Consider the following 20074-nt stretch of genomic DNA (forward strand, 5'->3'; position numbering starts at 1 on the left):
AGACTCTGACAGGGGAGGAGGGAAGGGGGCTGGGTGCAGAGTCTGACAAGGGGGGTAGTGAGGGAAGGGGGCTGGATGTAGAGCCGGGAAGGGGGCTGGGTGCAGAGCCTGATCAGGGGGAGGAAAGGGGGATGGCTGAATATCCTTACAGGGAGGAAGGTAGGGGGCTAAGTACAGAGTGACATGGAGGGAGGGGGAGGGGGCTGGGTTCAGTGCAGTGCCTGACTCGGGGGAGGGAAGGGGGCTGGGTGCAGAGTCTGATGGGGGTATTGAGGGAAGGGGGATGGGTGCAGAGTCTGATGGGGGTGGAGGGAGCTGGGTGCAGTGTCTGACAGGGAGGGAAGGGTGCTGGGTGTAGGGGGTAGGGAGTTGGGAGCGCAGGGAGGACCGATGCTCAGGGAGTTGGGAAGACAGATTTGGCACATACTGGGAGAGGGTTGGAAAGGACAAATGCACAGATGGGGGGGGGGTTAGGAAAGGAGTAAAAGAGAGATGCTGCACAAGTGGAGTAGTAGGAAGGGAGAGAAAGAAATCCTTCTGGTGGGGAAGGGAAAAGTAACGGAGAATTGTTGGACATAGGTGTGTGGCGTGAGAGGAAAAAAGAGATGATGTATATGGGGAAAGGAAGAAAGAGGAAGAATTGTTGGACATGATAGTGGTGGAGAGGAGGAAGGGAGAAATGTTACACTGGGAGGGAGGAGAGATGACCCAAAGAAGGGAGAGATGTCAGACCACTGGAATGGGAAGGAGAGAGAGAGAGATGCCAGACCACAGAATGGAAGGGAAGGAGGGGAGAGAGAGATGCCAGATGGAAGAAAGGAGAGGAGAGAGATGTTAGACATTAGAAAGAGGGAGGAAAGGAGAGAGAGATGCCAGACCATGGGAGAGGAGAAAGATTCCAGGCTATGGGAAGGAGAAGAGAAAGATGCCAGACCATATGAGGGGGAAGGGGGAAGACAGAAATGTCTGACCATGGGAGAGGGATGAGATGGTGCAGAGGGATGGAGGGAAAGGGAAAACAGAGGGAGGAGATGGTGCACAGCGATGGGTGTGGCAGGGAAGAGATAAGAAATGCTTCTTATGAATAGGTGGGAGGAGGGGAGAAGAAAGAGGGAGGAGATGGTACACATGGATAGATGGGAAGGGTGGCATGGAAAAGTAGAATTTGAGAAGAAAGCAAAAAAATGGAAGAATGTTGAATGTTAAAAGTTAAAAGTTAATGCTAAAGTGAAGGAGAGAAAACAGCAAATGGATAAGGTGGCCCTGGATATACAGTTAAGAGTACAGACAGAAGGACGTGCAGCCAGAGATTAGGAACGATGGTTTGAAAACCAAAATCACCAAACAAAGGTAGGGGAAATGATTTTATTTTCAATTTAGTGATTGAATTGTGTCAGTTTTGAGAAATTACATCTGCAGTCTATATTTTGCACTGCTAAGGAAGAAATGCATTTGTTTCTATTCTCTGGGGTTGTACTGCATGTAGAGTCTTGAATCTTATGGTACTTTTTGAATATTAGTACTTTTAGTTGTGGTCCCGTATTTGCATAGGGGTTATCTGTGTTCTGGTAGGAATAAATGTTGAGAAGCATACGTACAGTGTGCTTTGTGTAGTTTAATGTTGTGGTTAACCATTATGTATTGTTAATACATGATATAAATTTTGGTGCCCAAATGCCTACTTAGGCTCTATTCTGTAACAGAATCCGGGCAGAGAATGGGGAAGAGCAGGGTTTGAGGTGATCTTCCAACAAAAACTCTAGTAGGCACAATATCATCAAATTGGGTGTTTATTGAATAAAACAAAAGCTGAGACCCAACATGGTGCCATGTTTCGGTTGACCATCTGCCTCAGGGAGCTAGAAAAAAAATTAAAATTAAGTTTCTAGCATAACGCATCTCAAAACATAATACATTTCTAAGATATTGATACATCTTGAGGAATAAAAACCATGATACATCTGAAAATGTAAATAAAACATAAACAAATCAAAAAGGTATAATAAAATGTATTATAGCCAAATTAAAATAAGATAAAGCGCAGAGATGAATTCAGTACTTGCAAATAAAGTCAACAAATAGTGATTGATTGTATACATACATTCAATGGATCAAAAATATAAGTTTTCACTAATAGGTGCCATTATAGAACACATAGTTTGGGCACCTAAATATAGGTACCCTTTATAGAATTGTCCCCTTTGTATGGACATGTTTAGAATACTACTTTGCATCCAGTAATGAGGGTAAATGCCATTATGGCACTTAAGCACTATTCTGCAATTCCTGCTTAAGTGGTCCTTTTACTAAGGCACGCTAACTGATTTAGCGTGCTCTAATCGATTTAGTGTGTGTTAATCATTAGTGCGTGCTAAATCGATTAGTGCATGCTAAATAGGTTAGCACGTTTTAGTAAAAAGACCTCCAAGTTACATAGCACATATTTGCAAGGGGGGCATATACAGGAGCAGAACATGGATGGGATGTAGACAGGGCTCCCAGTTTCACACATTTCACAAAATAGTGTAAGCTACACATATCCCTGCTGCATTTAGGTATGCACAGTTATACCAGCTCTAGGGATGGTGTAAATATGAGTATCCTAATTTTACTCCCCCCCCTCTTTTCCAAAACTGTAGCATGTTTTTTAGCACCAGACGTGGCAGTAACAGCTCCGACGCTCACAGGAATTCTAAGAGCATCAGAACTGTTTACTGCCACAGCCAGCGCTAAAAAAGTGTTACGGTTTTGTAAAAAGGGGAGGGGGGGATTGCATTGATTGATGCTTACAGTAGTATTTTATAATTGTCACTCCCTCTCCCTCATTTGTACTTTGCATGACAGCAAACATTCAAAATATGGGACATTAGCTAGCACTAAAGACTTTCCATTAAACTTATTACAAGTATACATTGTTTTTAATATCCAAGTATTATGAAATGATTCCTGCAGAGAGGAAGACACTAAGGACTAGATTCTATATATAGCATCTAAAAAAAATTACCATCGCTGAGTGCTATTCTGTAAATGGCACTCAAAGTTACATGCTGTTTATGAAATGGTGCTAAGTGCCGGGAACCACACGTATCCTTAGGTATGATCATTTATACCAACAGAAAAATGGTACAAATCCCTGTGCCTAAATTAAGTGTGGATACCCCTTATTCTATAACTATGTCCGTAACTTTGAGGAACACCCTCAATATGCCTATGACCTTCCCATTTCCATGCTCCCTTTCTGGATACGCAGATAAAATTTAGGTGCACATCTCATGCCTACATTTATATGCGTAACTTTTAATTAAAACCAATTAGTGCCATTAATTGCTCATTAATATGTAAAATGGTTTGTTATTGAATTAAATTACACACACAAATTGGGTGCATGCCCAATTTGGGGCACACAATTTTTAGCACATTTTATAGAATTCAGGGGTAAATAATAGTCATATTGTAATCTACCCCCTCTAGTGATAAAGGTTAGAATTACAGCTGAAGGAACTGCTTTGATGTCTTCACCAAAAGGCAAATCCCCCATTTTTTAAAATTATATTTACCTTGATTTTGAACAGTATGAATAGCCATTTTCATTTTCCAGTCTTTATATTACATCACTATGACTCTTTCTGCTTATGTTTGCCATTTCTAGCTTCACTGTGGGGTACAGATCCTGGCACAGTAAGGATCTTTTCAAATTATGCAACAGTAGAGTTTCATACAGACGGCAAGAACAATTACAATGGCTTCTATGCATTATATTCGACCTTCAGTACAAGTGATCTCAGCAGTAAGTGTGCTTTTCCTGTTGCATCCATCCCTTATCCACTAATTTAAGGTTTCCCCTACTGTAAGATTAATGGCATCAGAGAGTACACTTGACAGTTCAGATAACAAGATAATTCTCTAAATATTGAAAATTCAGGTTCCAGTAAGAAAATGCAGTGCTGCATGTGTCTGACAGCGCTATAAAAATAATAAATAATAGTTATAAAATGCACCACTTATATCATCTACTTACAGCAATGGTTTCAAACTCAAACCCTTTGCAGGGCCACATTTTGGATTTGTAGGTACTTGGAGGGCAGCAGAAAAAAATAGTTAATATCTTATTAAAGAAATGACAGTTTTGCATGAGGTAAAACTCTTTATAGTTTATAAATCTTTCCTTTTGGCTAAGTCTTAATAATAATATTGTAATTTATAGCTAAAGAGACATATTTATTTATTTATTTGTTCATTTGTATAGCCCGTCCTCCTCTGAAACTCAGAACGGGTTACAGTAAAATAAAAATAAAAATTAGGTACTTGGTATGATCAAGAAATTGTTTTATTTTAATTTTGTGATTTTGATAAACATTCTGAGGGCCTCAAAATAGTACCTGGCCGCAAGTTTGAGACCACTGACTTACAGTAAAAGTCTGATACTGAGTTTTATTACCTTTATGGTAACCTTTTAAAAATCATTTTCCAAAGTGAGGAACTATCTTTAAAATAATTTTGGTCCTTCTTTAATAATCAGATAGAAACAGAAATAAAAAAAAAATTATAGCAAATAAAGACTATCCCCCTATTTTACCAAGGTGCGCTAAGTGTTTTAGTGCACGTTAACTGCTAACGCATTCATAGACTAACATGCACGCGTTAGCGTTTAGTGTGTGGTTAATGCGCACTAAAAAGCATAGCGCACCTTAGTAAAAAGAGCTCTATATGGTCTATCCAATCTGCCTATCTGTACTATCCTTTCCTCTCCCTTATTGATCTTATGTGCCTGTCCTACGCCTTCATGAATTCAGATACAGTCTTCAACTCCACCAGGAACCCATTCTAGACTTTCACCAAGGGAAGGAGATCCTTTAATTAATTCTGACAGTGGAATCTATCTGACAACATATCTTGCATGTAATTCTACAAACTAATTCTTATGCTCTGCCTACTTGTCTGGTTTTCACTGAATTCGTAGACCTCAATGTTAGTCATGCTTGAGTGCCATGGGGACCAGGTTGAGACCCCTAATATGAGGGGACATAGCCACCATTAGGCTTATTTAGTGACCACTTCACTGTTCATATCTGCAGACGAAGAGAAAATTAATTGTACTTTTGAAGATGGGTTTTGTTACTGGATACAAGACCTAAATGATGATGGGGAATGGGAGAGGATAAGCGGGCCCACATTTCCTCCCACCACTGGACCCAATGATGATCATACGCTTGGCAATCAGTCAGGTAAGAACAACCATAGCACAGAAAGAGTTAAGTTTCCTGACGTGTGTCACAAAGCTAAGTGAAGGGCAGATATAAGCTGAAATAAGAAGGGGACGTCTTGTCTCAATTGTTCTTATATGCAATTATTGTGAAAGCTCACTTTCTTGCAATCTAATAAACTTCATGTTTCACACTTCAAATCCAACCTTTCTGCAATTTGCATCTTTCGAGTGTATGCCTATGACAGAAATCATTTCCGGAAAATGTTGTAGGTGCAAAGGCTGATATGAAATGCCTGAAAAGTCCTTAGAGCAGAACAATGCATTTGCATTTTTACCTCAGATGACCCTGCATAGAACTCAAATACCTATAGTCACTAAAAAATAATAACAAAAAATTTTTTTTGAACTTAAAATTTGTATTCAATTTTTCCTTCAGTGAGACAAATAAATGGATTTAATTTGAAATCCATTTCATCAAACACTTGGCAGTGATTTTCAGAACAATTTGGTAGATTCATTTGTTCCCATATTCCCTGTCTTCCTGTGCTAGATTTAAGCTGACAGGACTGAAAGACGTGTTCCTATTATTTCAGCATTGCTGGTTTTCAGAATTAATTTAATGTAAATATGTAAGACAGAATCATTATCATAATGATACGCCAACTGTTCCATGTGACAGCAGTATTTGTGTGTTACTGGAATAAAAATGGTAGCACCGGGACACACCACAGAAAATGAACCACCTGAATGCCTAAATCAGCAAACGCATTTCAGTTTTCAGCAGGTATTAAATTAAGTGCCACTTAAATTTCAGGCATGCCAGAGCATGTAACATGGTGTTGTGTCACATAACAGAAAGATGGGATACCTGCTATGTGCAAATGAGATTGGAACATTTTTTTGCAGAGCATTAACGAGTGCTGTACATGGAAGAATGGGTACTTTGCCATTTAAAGGAAGAATCTGTGGACTGGAGGTCAGCCTAAGACAGAAACTGACTCTAGTCACTAATTGCAAAGCTCTAGGTAGATAGGTGTCTTCTTTCCGTATAGACTCACAAATTGTCTCATTTTTTTTTTATTAATCCTTTCTGATTTAGACAGAAACCCTGTAATAGCTTTGGTTACAGACAGTAGTGTAGGTACACCACTCATATTCTATAAGGGAATCTTGGCACCAAGATGCCATTATAGAACTGGAACTAAGGCTCTGATTCTATAAATGACACCTAAAGTTAGGCACCTAGTTCATGTGCCTAGCTGATCTAGATGCCTAAACAATTATTTTAAAAGCCTTAATCAGCGCCATTAATTGAAAATTGCAATTAAATTGCAATTAATTAAATGGTAGGTGCCTACCACTTCAAGGTAGGCATCTACTCTAAGGCACATACCAGAAAGTAGGCATGGTTGGGAGTAGATTCTGAGTGTATCTTGGGCATGTTTTGACTTAGACACACTCATTTAAGCCAAGAAAACCCTGTCACAAATAGAGTGCACCTAAGGTTTCAATGCCTACCAGTGCTTCAGACGGCTTTAGGTGCCAATAGGCGTGATTCTATAAACAGTGCATAACTTGTGATGGATAGTTACTTTCCTCAGGGGAGAGTGTGGTGCAGTGGTTAAAACTAGAGTCTCCCTACCCTGAGAATGTGGGTTCAAATCCATGCTGCTCCTTTTGACCCTGGGCAAGTCACTTAATTCCCCCCCCCCCCCCATTACCCCAGGTACATTAGATAGATTGTGAGCCCATCAGGACAGACAGAGAAAAATGCTTAAGTACCTGAATAAACTAATGTAAACTGTTTTGAGTGACCCTGGGAGAATGATATAGAAAACTGAATAAATAAATACATGTTAGATGCCATTTATATAATTAGAGCCTGAGTGCATAGTAGAGAATGACACGGTGACAAAATTCATCACCGTTCCCGTCTCCGCGAATAACCGCGGGAAATAATCCCATGCCATTTTCTAGTGTCTATTTCAACCTCCGTCCTTCTACACCAACATTCTTCAAAGCAAAGCTTGCGGGTCAGTGGTTGTGGCCATTCATACTCTGATTCTTATGTGAGCCAAGGATAATGAAGCCATTGTGACATCACTGATGTGATTGGCTCTTAGGCACTGGTGGAATGAGGCATTATGACATCACAATATCTGCTCTGGATACCAGAGACTGTCATTCTGTAGTGTCTGTTTCAACCTCAGTCCTTCTACACCAGCATTCTTCAAAGCAAAGCTTGTGGGTCAGTGATTGTGGCCATTCATACTCTGATTCTTCCCTCTCTCCTTAAAGAATGATATGAAGATGGTTTCCCGCATTTATCCGCGGGGATGGGAAAGGTGATGAATTTTGTCACCGTGTCATTCTCTAGTGCATAGCATTGGAGTACCTACATCTTGGCACTAATTTATAGAATTGCCAACTGAACCATTTGCAGGACATCTGTGGTAGGTGCATGGAGTTATAAATCACAAGTGAATGAATAACAAGAACCTAGCAATATGAATCCTCCAGGTTAGACATGTTTTATACATCTAGAGATTTGATTTGGCCAACCCTATATCTATAATAATAAAAAGCTAAGTGCACATGCGCACTCGTGCCGCGTGTTCCCTGATCCCTTTTCTGTCGGGATGTGGCAGCACGAGTGCGCATGCGCTAGATGGCGCAGCGTGAGGGGCCGCCACTTAGGAGAGCAGGGGATTCAGCTGGCCCCGGCCAGGCAAGACCCCCCTTCCTCGCTGCACCCAGGCCCCACAGCCCTGCCTACTTGACGGCCCAATGGTATCACAGGATCAACTCCTCAAGCCACAATCGCAGCCTGCTATGCCCTGCCCTCCTTTGCACACTTTAATGCGGAAGCCGGGACCGCAGCCTGCTTTGCCCTGCCCTCCTTCACATGCTTTAATGCGGATTCACTGATCCCACCCACCGGCCTCGCTTAAGCTCCCCGGCCGTGAAGTCTAGCGCTCTATCGGGTGCTCCTCCATTGGCGAATTCCTTGGCGACGACAATGACAACATGGAGGGCTCGAGTTCTTCCTTTCCGTGAGGGGCGCATGCACTTGCGCTCTGTCCCTCTCTTCTGTGATGTCACGGGCTACTCTCCAAGAGCAGGCAAGTGAAGCCCGGTACTTCCAGGTAGCTAAGGGGCGGAGCTCAGCGCGTGCCCAGGATCCGGGTGGAGAAGCCGGTGCTGGAGCCGCTTGCGCACATTAGCGCTGGTTAACTTGCCCCGCAGGGCTTAGCGCGCACAAATTCCATCTAAGGCGCATTGAAACCTTTAAGGTTGGAGGAAATAATGGAAATGAGCAAAAGAAAGGCCTGAAAGCGCCAGGGAGGAGCCAACCCCAAGACAAACATGCCAGCAGAAATGTAACTATTGCAGACTGCTTGGGGGGGGGGGGGTAGGAAGGGAGGCCTACTTCTGGACAGGTGGAGAAGGAAAAGGTGCTGATGGACAGGGGGGGAAAAAGGAAGGGAGGCCTACTGCTGGATAAGGGGAGCAGTGAAGGGGTGGTGGTGGACACAGGGGAGGTAAAAGGAAGGGAGAATGGACAGGGGGAGCATGCAAGGGGTGGTGGTGTACAGCCAAAAGAAAGACAGAAATATAGAGGAGACAGAGAGAGAAAGAAATAAAGACAGACACACACACATATATATTCTAGCACCCGTTAATGTAACAGGCTATAAAGCTAGTAGCTAAATATTAATTTTGTCTCCAGTTTTTAATATTTCAGGCTGCTGCATGCTATAGAAGCCTAAATTACTACTGACTTGCTTGTAATATAATTCTTCTTGTCTAGGTTATTATATATTAACTCCCTTAGGACCTGGAATTGGCCAGCGAGTGAGTCTGTATAGCCTCTTCATATCTTCTGCTTCACAAGCACTCTGTCTTAGCTTCTGGTATGTTATTGACACCCATTATAGAGATTAGTGTCAGACCATTAACTTTCAGTCACTGTTTAAAATGTGAATGGGGATATCGGGCAATGAGTAGGAAGTCTGTAAAATAATCCTTTGAAGTCCACTAACACTCATAGCACAGGGTAGAAGATTTTGGAAAATTTGTGCATGGAGACATAGAATTTTAACTTTTATCATCAAGAGTTAACAAATATGCATGTGCTTCAAGTCCGTAGACCAAATGGATTTTCCTAGAAAGTAGCCTGGTCTTGGCAGCGAAGTGCAGTGGCAATGAAGAATCACTGTCTTAGCATGAAAGTATTTCTGAAGTTCATGTTCTTCATAAAATAAGTTCAGTGGAACAGAACTAGCCTTTTTAAAAAGAAAAGTTTGTAACAGCTAAGAAAATCAGGAAACAAAAAACAGCTAAAGTCAAATCAGGTGAATCAGAGGAGTAAAGACACCACAGAAGAAGAAAGCAAGAATAACAATAATAACTTTGCTCTTGTTTAACATTTCTAGCTAAATGGAGAATTAGGGCTCCTTTTACTAAGCTGCGATAGCGTCTTTAGCACGCGCTAAACCTGTGCTACATGGCTAGAACTAATGCCAGCTCAATGCTGGCGTTAGCGTCTAGCGTGCGCTAAAACCGCTATTGCAGCTTAGTAAAAGGAGCCCCTAATGTAGCTCATATAACACTATTTTGCAAAATTTATAGAGGAACTTTTTTTTGACAAAGGGTATAGGAGTTTCATATATGAAAAAAACTATTCCAAACTCCACCCTTAAAATCATTTGTCCTGTACAGTTTACTGTATATTACAAACTACACCAAGACAACTGTGTACCAAAATGTGTCAGACAAGGTAAAGCAAAAACATATCTGAGTCGGCATTGCAACATTCTAAATCTTTTGTTCACCCTAAGTAATATGGTGTAGATATAAGACCTTCTTAGATAGGACTCTAGCATTTCAAGCTGGTAGGCAACAATCTTGGTTAGGTAAATGTATTCAGCAAGCTATGTTATCCTATTGTTGTTTTCGGAAATTAATTAAGACCACTTTGTTCGAGAAGTTTATTACTTAGTGAGTTTTAATATTGAAATTCTATTTTATAAATATTTGTATTTTTTACTATATTATTGTATTTCGCTGATTGTCCAGATCTTTTTAGTGTAAACCGCCTAGAACTTTTGGTTATGGTGGTATTAAAGAATAAAGTTATAATTATTATTATTTCTGTCTGATCACTCTCATTTGGTTGGTTATTCTTGTTTGTTTAAATCTTTTGTTCATTTATTATTTATTTATTTTTAAAATTTCTATACTGTTTGTATCCAAAACGGTATAAAAAGTTCTAGTTTTAAATATACCCCCACTCCTTTTATTAAGGTGCAAACATCTGAAGACCTGGCTATTCTCAAAAATCTGATTCTTTTTCCATGTATGACATCCTAAGCCCTCAAAAAACTCTTCATACTTGGTCCTCTAACCCTTCATTGTAGCTCCTTTCTTTCCCATCTCCTGTAAACCGTGCTGAGCTCTACGAATGTGGAGATGATGCGGTATACAAACCTAAGGTTTAGTTTAGTTCAGTTTAGTTGAGGTTTTTAGCGCAGACTGGTGAGGTAAGTGCTCTGACGCGCATAGGAATTCTATGAGCGTCAGGGCATTTATTATGCCAGCTTGTACTAAAAATCTCAAGCACAGCTTGATAAAAAGGGACCCAAAATGAAGTAAATATTCCTGTGAGGTTAATTAGTTTATAAATGTAACAGGGGGAATGTCAGATTAGGTGGAAGGCACAAGTCAAGGAATTTCAAAAATGAAGGCTTTCATGAAGGATTATTTTAGAAAGACTTTATACGTGCAAAAACAAGCATGTGATGCACATGTTGTTACAAGGAGAGATTGTACATTTGCTTTTGTTTATGTATAAATACGCATTCTCAAGGGAAGAGCTGGATGAAGTTTGGGGTCAACAAGTATATTCTTTAGAAAGCAAAATATACTTGCAAAACTTGTGAATATTTATTTATGCTCCTTCCAGGACAGGTTTAAATGTACATTTGTGCATTTATTGCTCGACAATCTTCCATCACCAATTCACCCAACCGCTTTCAAGAAGCGAACTCACTCCCTTTTATTCCTACCTTTCCCCTCCCTTTCACATTCAAGCCTTTTTTTTTTCTCTCTCTCTCTCTTCTTTTACTCTCTTTTCACCACTAATTATGTAACTTTCCCCCTCCTTCTCTTGTCAACCTCACTTTCATGTTTGTCATCATCAAATGTCCTTTATGTCCACTTCCCCATTACCTTTTTTATTAATTTTACTATTTATAAGCATAATTTTACTTCTATTTTATCTTTTATTGTAAACCGGCTAGATACCTGTTGATGGTCGGTATATTAAAAATCAATAAACTTGGAAACTTGGAAATATGTATCTTGCTCTGAGTGTTTAAATCACGTGGTCAGAGTTAGCCACAATATTCAGCGGCACTTAACTGGCTGAATATCGCGGTTAGCACTAAACTCAAAGTTGGCTATGTTGGGGGCATTCTAGAGGCAGAGTAGCACTTGGCCACTTAAGAACTGATATTCAGTCCTTAATTGCCAGACGACTGCATAAGTGGGACCGCAGAAAGGTCCGTCCTATTTTTATGCAGTAACCCTTGGCCATTTAAAAATAACTATTTATTCAAAGGTGGGATCTGTGCAGACTCTGTCTTTGAATATTCAAGAATAAATCCATGGGCAGTGATCCTTGTCAAACAGCTAAATATTGACCTCCCAACATTTCTAGGGAATTTGTTGTCTGGGCTATTGAGCCTTATGCTCAACTGATAATTCACGTAATCATTATTTTCTATGTACTGAAAGTTCTGGCCTGATAGAAATTGTTGTTTCCATTCTAGGTATCATATGTATGGTATTCATGTTTATCGTTTAAGTATAAATATCACTAATGAACATGGCAAGGAAAAAACTGTATTCCAAAAACAAGGAAACTATGGCTTCTACTGGAATTATGGACAAGTTACTTTAAATGAAACATCTGCTTTTATGGTTTGTGAGAGATCTTTTTATTTATACATTTTTATATAATCACTTGCACTCTGTCTCCTGCTATATGAAGATATACGTACAGAGTGGCATGAAAGAGTAGTCTAATAACACAGTAGTCTGAGAAGCAGGGAAGTCTAGTTTAATAAAGAAAAATGGGGAGACCCAATAAACCACAGTGAAAACAATCCACTGATGAAAACAAAAACAAAAAACTGTGGATACAGATGCTCTGGAGATAATTATTATATACTGACATATAAAAACATGAAAATTCAATATACAAAGTACAATGATAAAAAATACAGTGATAAAAATCCAACCGGATTCTGTATTTTTTATCATTGTTCTTTTTTAATTGAATTTTCATGTATTTATATGTCAGTGTTTAATAAATTATCTCCAGAACATCTGTATCCACAGTTTTTTGTTTTTGTTTGCATTGGTGAAGTCTAGTTCAATCCCATTGCTGCTAATTGGGACCTTAAGCAATTCCTTTCATCCCCCCTCCCCCCAATTACCTTAGGTACAAACACATGATTGAAGGTCTGAAGGGATCAGGGAAATACTTGAATGTAGTGCACCTTGAGCTAAAACTGAAAAAAAAGGCAGGAGCCAAATATAAATAAATGGAGGCTGATTGTCAAAGGAAGATTCAGGTTCAGTTTATTTGATAGTCTGCAAATATAATTGGAAGATTAGGTGTCCAAATGGCAGATAAAAATTTAATGTGGACAAATGTAAAGTGATGCACATTGGGAAGAATAGCCCAAATCATAGTTACCAGATGCTAGGGTCCACCTTGGGGGTCAGCACTCAAGAAAAAGATCTGGGTGTCATTGTAGACAATAGGCTGAAACCTTCTGCCCAATGTGTGGTGGTGGCCAAATAAGCAAACAAGATGCTAGGAATTATTACAAAAGGGATGGTGAGCAAGACTAAGTATGTTCTCTTAGGAGTCATGATTGTTGCAGTTGTCTGGGTCTCGCCGCATCTGGGTAGGTAGAACTGACATTTTAGCCATCATGCTGTGGCTTTCTTCGTGATGGCCGAAATGTCAGTTTTACTCACCAAAACGCAACTGCAACAATCAAGACTAAGAAAGTTATAATGTCTCTGGATTGCTCCTGGTGTAACCTCGCCTTATTTATTTATTATTTATTTATTTTAAACATTATATACCACCTGCAGTCTCAGCGGTTTACAAAATTACATACATAAAAAACATAACCACATACACATACCATTTTATAATAATTCAGTACAACATAAAAGAATGTAATGGAAGGAATCTTCCATATTATCCATCACTTTCATTAAAGGTAAATCCAAGCAGGATCAGAAGAAGTGGTTCACAGATATGCAATATGCATCTATACATAACTTTGAGTATTGTGTTCAATTTTGGTCACCTTATCTCAAAAAAATATATAGTAGTGGAACTAGAAAAGGTTCAAAGAAGAGCGACCAAGTTGATAAAGGGGATGGAACGTCTCTCGTATGAGCAAAGACTAAAGAGGTTAGGGCTCTTCAGCTTGGAAAAAAGATAGCTGAGGGGAGATGTTATTGATGTCTACAAAATCCTGAGTGATATAGAACAAGTACAAGTGGATCGATTTTTCACTCCATCAAAAATTACACAGAATAATAGACACTTGAGGAACTTACAAGGAGATACTTTTAAAACCAAAAGGAGGAAATATTTTTTACTCAGAGAATAGTTCTGAAATATGTTGCCAGAGGATGTGGTAAGAGCTGGTTTTAAGAAAAGTATGGACAAGTTCCTGGAGGAAAAGTCCGTAGTCTGCTATTGAGACAGACATGGGGGAAGCTACTGCTTACCCTTGATCAGGTAATTGTTTAGCCATTGTCAAAATGGGATGCTTGGCTAGATGGACCATTGGTCTGACTCAATAAGGCTATTCTTTTTGTACTTATAATGAAAATCCAAGTAGTTAAAATAATAAATAAAAAAATAGGGGGAAAAGGTAAACAAAGACTAGAAATTAATAGAACAAACAATAAACTGACAAACCACAAAAAGGAAAAAGGGGAAAAAAGATAAAATCAACAAACAGAACGAGCCAGATTCTGTATAGGACGCCTAACTTAGAAATCCACACATTTTTTATAATTGGCTTAATTGGCATGGTAATTGACCACGACAGTTTACAGCCAATCAAAAAACAATTAAATTACCAATTAAGCATTCCACAAAGAACTCTTTGGATGCCTAGCAATGTCAAAATCGAAGTGCCTAGTGATGCCTACCTGAAAGGTAGACATAGTTAGGGGCTGAGGGTAGGCATAGTAAACTTAAGTGTCACTAAGCCTGAAAGATAATGGCCAGTAAATTAGGCTAGTTGAAACCTGGCCTAATGTATCAGTGCCTACCTCAACAGTGCCTAACGATGCCTAAGTCCACTTAGGTGCCGCTGGGTGTAATTCTATAATTGGCACCTAGCAGTTGATTGACAACTGCATGAAAGGGCACACACAATGTAGGCACCGTTTATAGGATATGTCCCGAAGAGCTGTGGAGAGAAAAAAATACTGGGGAAAGGGACAACAAGTATCATCACCAAATGAACTTCAGTGAGAATGGAGCAAGCAAGATGCAATGACAGATGAGCATCTGACTTAAAGTTTGGCACTCTTACCAATACTTAGGAGCCTAAGTTTTAGAATCAAATTTGTTAAACTTAGACTTTTAAATTTAAGCCTGCAAGTTCTTCTAACTTCAGTCGTCTTTCATTTTCTACCCTGCTTCTATCCCTGTTCTCTCTACCTTTAATGATCCTAAATTAGGAACCTAGTAAAAACAGGGGCTTACATTTAGGAACTCAGAAGGAAGAAATTTTCATTCATGCCTATCTAGGAACCTTAACTTCTTAAGTTAACATCTAGAATTATAGAGTATTACAATGACTTAAGTTATCTAAGCACAGTTCCTAATTATGGTGTGTTGGTTCATTTGAGAAAAGTGTTGCGTCATTGTCACTGATGAACATTCATCACTAAGCAGAGATTTTGCTTATTACTGAAAAAGCAAAAGAATCCTGTGCAACCTTTAATTTCCCTCCCATTAATGTGAAGTTCCAAATGTATTTGAATCAATGTACTTGAAGCTCAAAAAGTACATGGGGAAGTGAAATGAAGACCAAATTGTAATTAATGTTGCACATTTGCTAGATGTAAAGATACACGGGGAATCTGAGAGGTAATTAGAAATTCAATTATTTTTTGTTCTGTGTAGAACTGCATCACAGTTACAAAACTGTTTTTCAATTGAATTTCAGATTGCTTTTAATGCAATTAAAAACCCAGGTTCTAGTGATATAGCATTGGATGACATTGGCCTGACAAGTGGAAGTTGTAAGGACAGTGCTTATCCAGAGCCAACTCCGGTTCCTACCACTACTGCTACAACTGTACTTCCTAGTAAGTAAACTGTGCATGTTTATAACAGTGTCTTTGTATCTAGGGCATCATTTGAAAATGTGGTTGCTTCTCACTATCTGCAGACTGTAGAGCATACTTTGTACTGTTCTTCAACCGATCATCCTCAAATTTTCTCTGAAGAAGATCCAGACAAAAATAGAGGTGTTCCAGAACAATGGAGGAAATCTCACACATCTTTTCACTGTTGTGTGCTTGAAGTTATCATGTGGCTCAATACTTCCAAAGACATCCGCATTATTAAGTTGTAGTAACTAGTAGAGGATCAAAATATATAAAGGGCACTAGGAGAGGACAAGTACATGGTGGAAAGACAAAAGAATCCTTTGCATCAGTTTCAACAGAGGTGGGTGTTAGGGAGATATCCGCTAGCAATGATATTCAATGGTGAAGATTTGGAGGAACTAAAACAAATCTTGATAAACTTGAGAGATGATATAGGGCAAACAGACAAATTAGTAAATTACTTGAAAAGGATGGAATATATCCCAACTGGAAGAACTCAAAAATCATTAATATTTCCTATGGTGCCTAAAATTGGAGGTGGCCAATGTAATGCAAATATTTAAAAAGATGTCTAGGTATGATCCAAGGAACTATTGATAGAATGGTTTAATGAGACAGATCCGACATGGTTTTAGCCAAGGGGCATCTTGCCTCATTAATCTGCTTTTTTGAAAGTGATAATGCTGAGCTTGCTAATATATCTTAAGTTTCAAAAAATATTTGATAAAAGCCCTCATAAGAGATTCCTGAGAAAAAGCCTAGGATAGCTGGCAGTGTCCTATTGTGGATTTGGAACAATTTAAAATAGTAGGAATCATAAAGTAGGACCTATTCTTGGACCAGTGCTTTTCAACATTTTTATAAATGATGTGGAGATGGGAATACCAAGTGAGGTGATCAAATTTGCAGACAACTCTAAATTAATTGAAATGGTTAAATCACAAGCAAGAAGGGTGAGAAATTGCAGAATGATGTTGAGAGACTTGGAAACTGAGCATCCAAATTACAGATGAAATTTAATGTATAGAAGTGCAAAGTAATACACATATGGAAAAATCATCCAAACTATAGCTACAAGATATTAGCCTCTATATAAGGGATCACCACAAGTAATAGCATGCGTTAAACCGCCGGCCGCACTAGCCGCTAACGCCTGCCTTGAGCAGGCAGTACATTTTTGACCAGCGCGGGGGTTAGCACATGATTAAAAGTCACGCGCGCTACCCCGCTAGCACGGCTTGATAAAAGGAGCCCTTAGGGTATACCAGCAGCCAAAAAAGTAAACAGAATATAAGGAATTAGAAGAAAGGAAATGAAGAATAAAACACAGAATATCATATTGCCTCTGTATTGCTCCAGGATGTGATCACACTTTAGGGCCTGTTTACTTAACCATTCTAAGCATGAATGTTATTCTAAAAATGTTACTGGAAACATCAATTCCTTTGTCCTATGATATGGTCATATGTGGGACATTGTTGAAAGTTAAAAATCCAACGGATAGATATAAAAACAGACTTTTTAAATTATGACAAGGGTTGCCATGCAAATGATCACCGGGAATTAGAAAAACTGGGACAGGCTAAATTTTTCCTTTTGGTGGATAACTTTGTGTCAGTTTTATAGATTTGAAAAAAATGAATTCAGAAATATTGAGACATAAAATACTTAAAGCAACGTGGAGTCCATTGATGAAATTTGTTAGTTCTGATTAATTATATAAGCTTTCAATTTCTACTTGATTTGCATACACATCCAGAGAGGGTGGGAGAAAAATATATTTGTATTATTATTTGATTGATTGTAAGTGCTGTTTAAAGTATTAATTGTTTGAAAAAAAATTTTTTTTTGCACTTTGTACTCGACTTGAAAAACAATAAAGAATTATTTTAAAAAAAATTTCCGTGCTAGCTGCTTAGCATGGGTAAGAGTGGGGCAAAGGCAAGTTATAGGTGAAGATCAGAAGAGATTGACACTGACAGCTAGAGAATGGGATGTTAATACACACTAACTACCAGTAACATGGCTGCATTTACCTCAAGAGGTGGTGTTAAGTCCAACTAGGCCAGAGCTCAGGAGAAAAACTCCTCTAATCCCCAAAAAAACACCTCTGCCAATACAGCATCTGCCCAAAGCAGAGCATTCTTTAACTGGGTTTCCCCAAGCAGATGCCACTAAGTAGAACCCTCTTCAATAGACCCACCCGCTCCAATTAACTCCAATCCCACTTTAAAACAATCCAAGAACGTAAAACCTTTGAAATCAAAATAATAAGGTATTTTGATACCTACCAGACAGGACTTAACAGAGATCTGGGCTTTCTCTCCCACTATAAAGACATTTAAAACTGCTCTGCCACCTTTCTATCTCTTGCCCACCCCACCTCCCTCTTCCTTTCCCCAAAATGCTTTCATGTTTGCTTTTTTCTGATCTGAAGAAGAAAGGTTACTTTTGAAAGCTCATCATAAAATGCATTGAATTGGTCCAATAAAAAAGGCATCACTTTATTTCCTTTGTTTTCTTTCTTTATATTACCTTAGTATTGTGTGAAATTCTGGTTGCCATATTTTCCCTTTGAGTATCATGTGACATTCTGGTGGCCAAACAAAAATGCCAATAATAGCAGAGTTATGGAGTCAGTTATGATCTTAGATTGCAAGATTAGATTTTTAATTTTGCCAAGTAGTTGCAGCAGCAAGGGGCAGGAGCGAGTAGGCTTCGCTCCTGATCCCATTTGGACCACTAAGGTTATTAGTTAGGCCTTGGGGGGCTACCTATACCACAGCAGGATTGTGGGTTCAGAGGGGGCTATGAATGGCAGTAGACTGAAGGAGGGAGAGGGAAGAAAGGGGATTGAGGAGACTTTTTAGAAGGAAAATAGTTATGCATCTCCCAGCCAATATTCTTTTCCAGAACCCACATAGTTAACTCGTCCAAGTTAGAACAGCTCAAAAGCTATACTAATGTGGCCAGGTAGCTATGTGGGTTCTGGCATTGAATATCTTGCTAGCACCCTTATAACTCTGGCTTCTCCTCAGTATCACCCACTGTACTGCCCCTGACCCACCCATTTTGAAGATGGGTGGGCAAAATCAATATTCAGCAGAATTGACCAGAATAGTGCCACTGAATATCAGTGGTGGGGTGGCTCACTGTGATTTAAGCTACAGCCTCAGCACCTTAGGGTTGTGGGTTCAAACTCATGCTGCTCCTTGTGACCCTGGGCAAGTCACTTACCCCTTGTTTTACTAAGGTGCGCTATGCGTTTTTAGTGTGCGCTAAATCTACACACCTTAGTATAAGGAGCTCTTAATCCCCCCATTGCCCCAGGTACATTAGATAGATTGTGATCCCACTGGGACAGACAGGGAAAAATGCTTGAGTACCTGAATAAACTCGTGTAAACCGTTCTGAGGTCTCCTGTGAGAACGGTATAGAAAATTGAATGAATTAAGCAAACAGGAACCTCTACAGCTGTTTAAATTTCTGTTAATATCAGCTAGTTACCGTATTTTCGCGGATATAACGCGCACCCGTGTAAAACGCGCACACGGGTATAGCGCGCAGAAACCACACTTGTATGTACGGAAACTTTTGTATACAGCGCTCATGGGTATACCGCGCATGCTGCCCAACTCTCCTCTGGCCACCCCGACTCTCCTTTCGCCCTCCCCGACTCTCCTCTGGTTGCCCCGACTCACCGTTCACCCGCCCTGACTTTCGGTGCACTGCCCCGCCTCTCCGTGCGCTGTCCCGACTCTCCGTTCACCTGCCCTGACTTTCCGTGCGCTGCCCCGCCTCTCCGTGCGCTGTCCCGACACTACATTACGGGCAGGAGGGATCCCAGGCCCTCCTGCCCTCGACGCAAACCCCCCTCCCCCCCAACGACCGCCCCCCCCAAGAACCTCCGACCACCCCCCCAGCCGACCCGCGATCCCCCTGGCGACCCCCACGACCCCCCCACCCCCCTTCCCCGTACCTTTGGTAGTTGGCCGGACAGACGGGAGCCAAACCCACCTGTCCGGCAGGCAGCCAACGAAGGAATGAGGCCGGATTGGCCCATCCATCCTAAAGCTCCGCCTACTGGTGGGGCCTAAGGCGCGTGGGCCAATCAGAATAGGCCCTGGAGCCTTAGGTCCCACCTGGGGGCGTGGCCTGAGGCACATGGTCGGGTTGGGCCCATGTGCCTCAGGCCGCGCCCCCAGGTGGGACCTAAGGCTCCAGGGCCTATTCTGATTGGCCCACGCGCCTTAGGCCCCACCAGTAGGCGGAGCTTTAGGATGGATGGGCCAATCCGGCCTCATTCCTTCGTTGGCTGCCTGCCGGACAGGCGGGTTTGGCTCCCGTCTGTCTGGCCAACTACCAAAGGTACGGGGAAGGGGGGTGGGGGGGTCGTGGGGGTCGCTAGGGGGATCGCGGGTC

The 20074-nt window shown here is 40.5% G+C and overlaps 1 protein-coding gene across 1 annotated transcript in view; it reads left to right on the plus strand.

Annotated features, from left to right (window-relative positions):
• Window positions 1-20074, plus strand: part of TMPRSS15 (transmembrane serine protease 15) — a 306859-nt gene that overhangs the window by 207477 nt on the left and 79308 nt on the right. The window contains exons 13-17 of the mRNA XM_033942905.1: window positions 3650-3787; window positions 5076-5225; window positions 9018-9120; window positions 12040-12190; window positions 15487-15628. Of these exons, the coding sequence (XP_033798796.1) occupies window positions 3650-3787; window positions 5076-5225; window positions 9018-9120; window positions 12040-12190; window positions 15487-15628 (684 nt within the window). The remainder of the gene's footprint in view (window positions 1-3649; window positions 3788-5075; window positions 5226-9017; window positions 9121-12039; window positions 12191-15486; window positions 15629-20074) is intronic.

This window comes from Geotrypetes seraphini, chromosome 4, assembly GCF_902459505.1.
Source record: "Geotrypetes seraphini chromosome 4, aGeoSer1.1, whole genome shotgun sequence".
Lineage (NCBI taxonomy): Eukaryota > Metazoa > Chordata > Amphibia > Gymnophiona > Dermophiidae > Geotrypetes > Geotrypetes seraphini.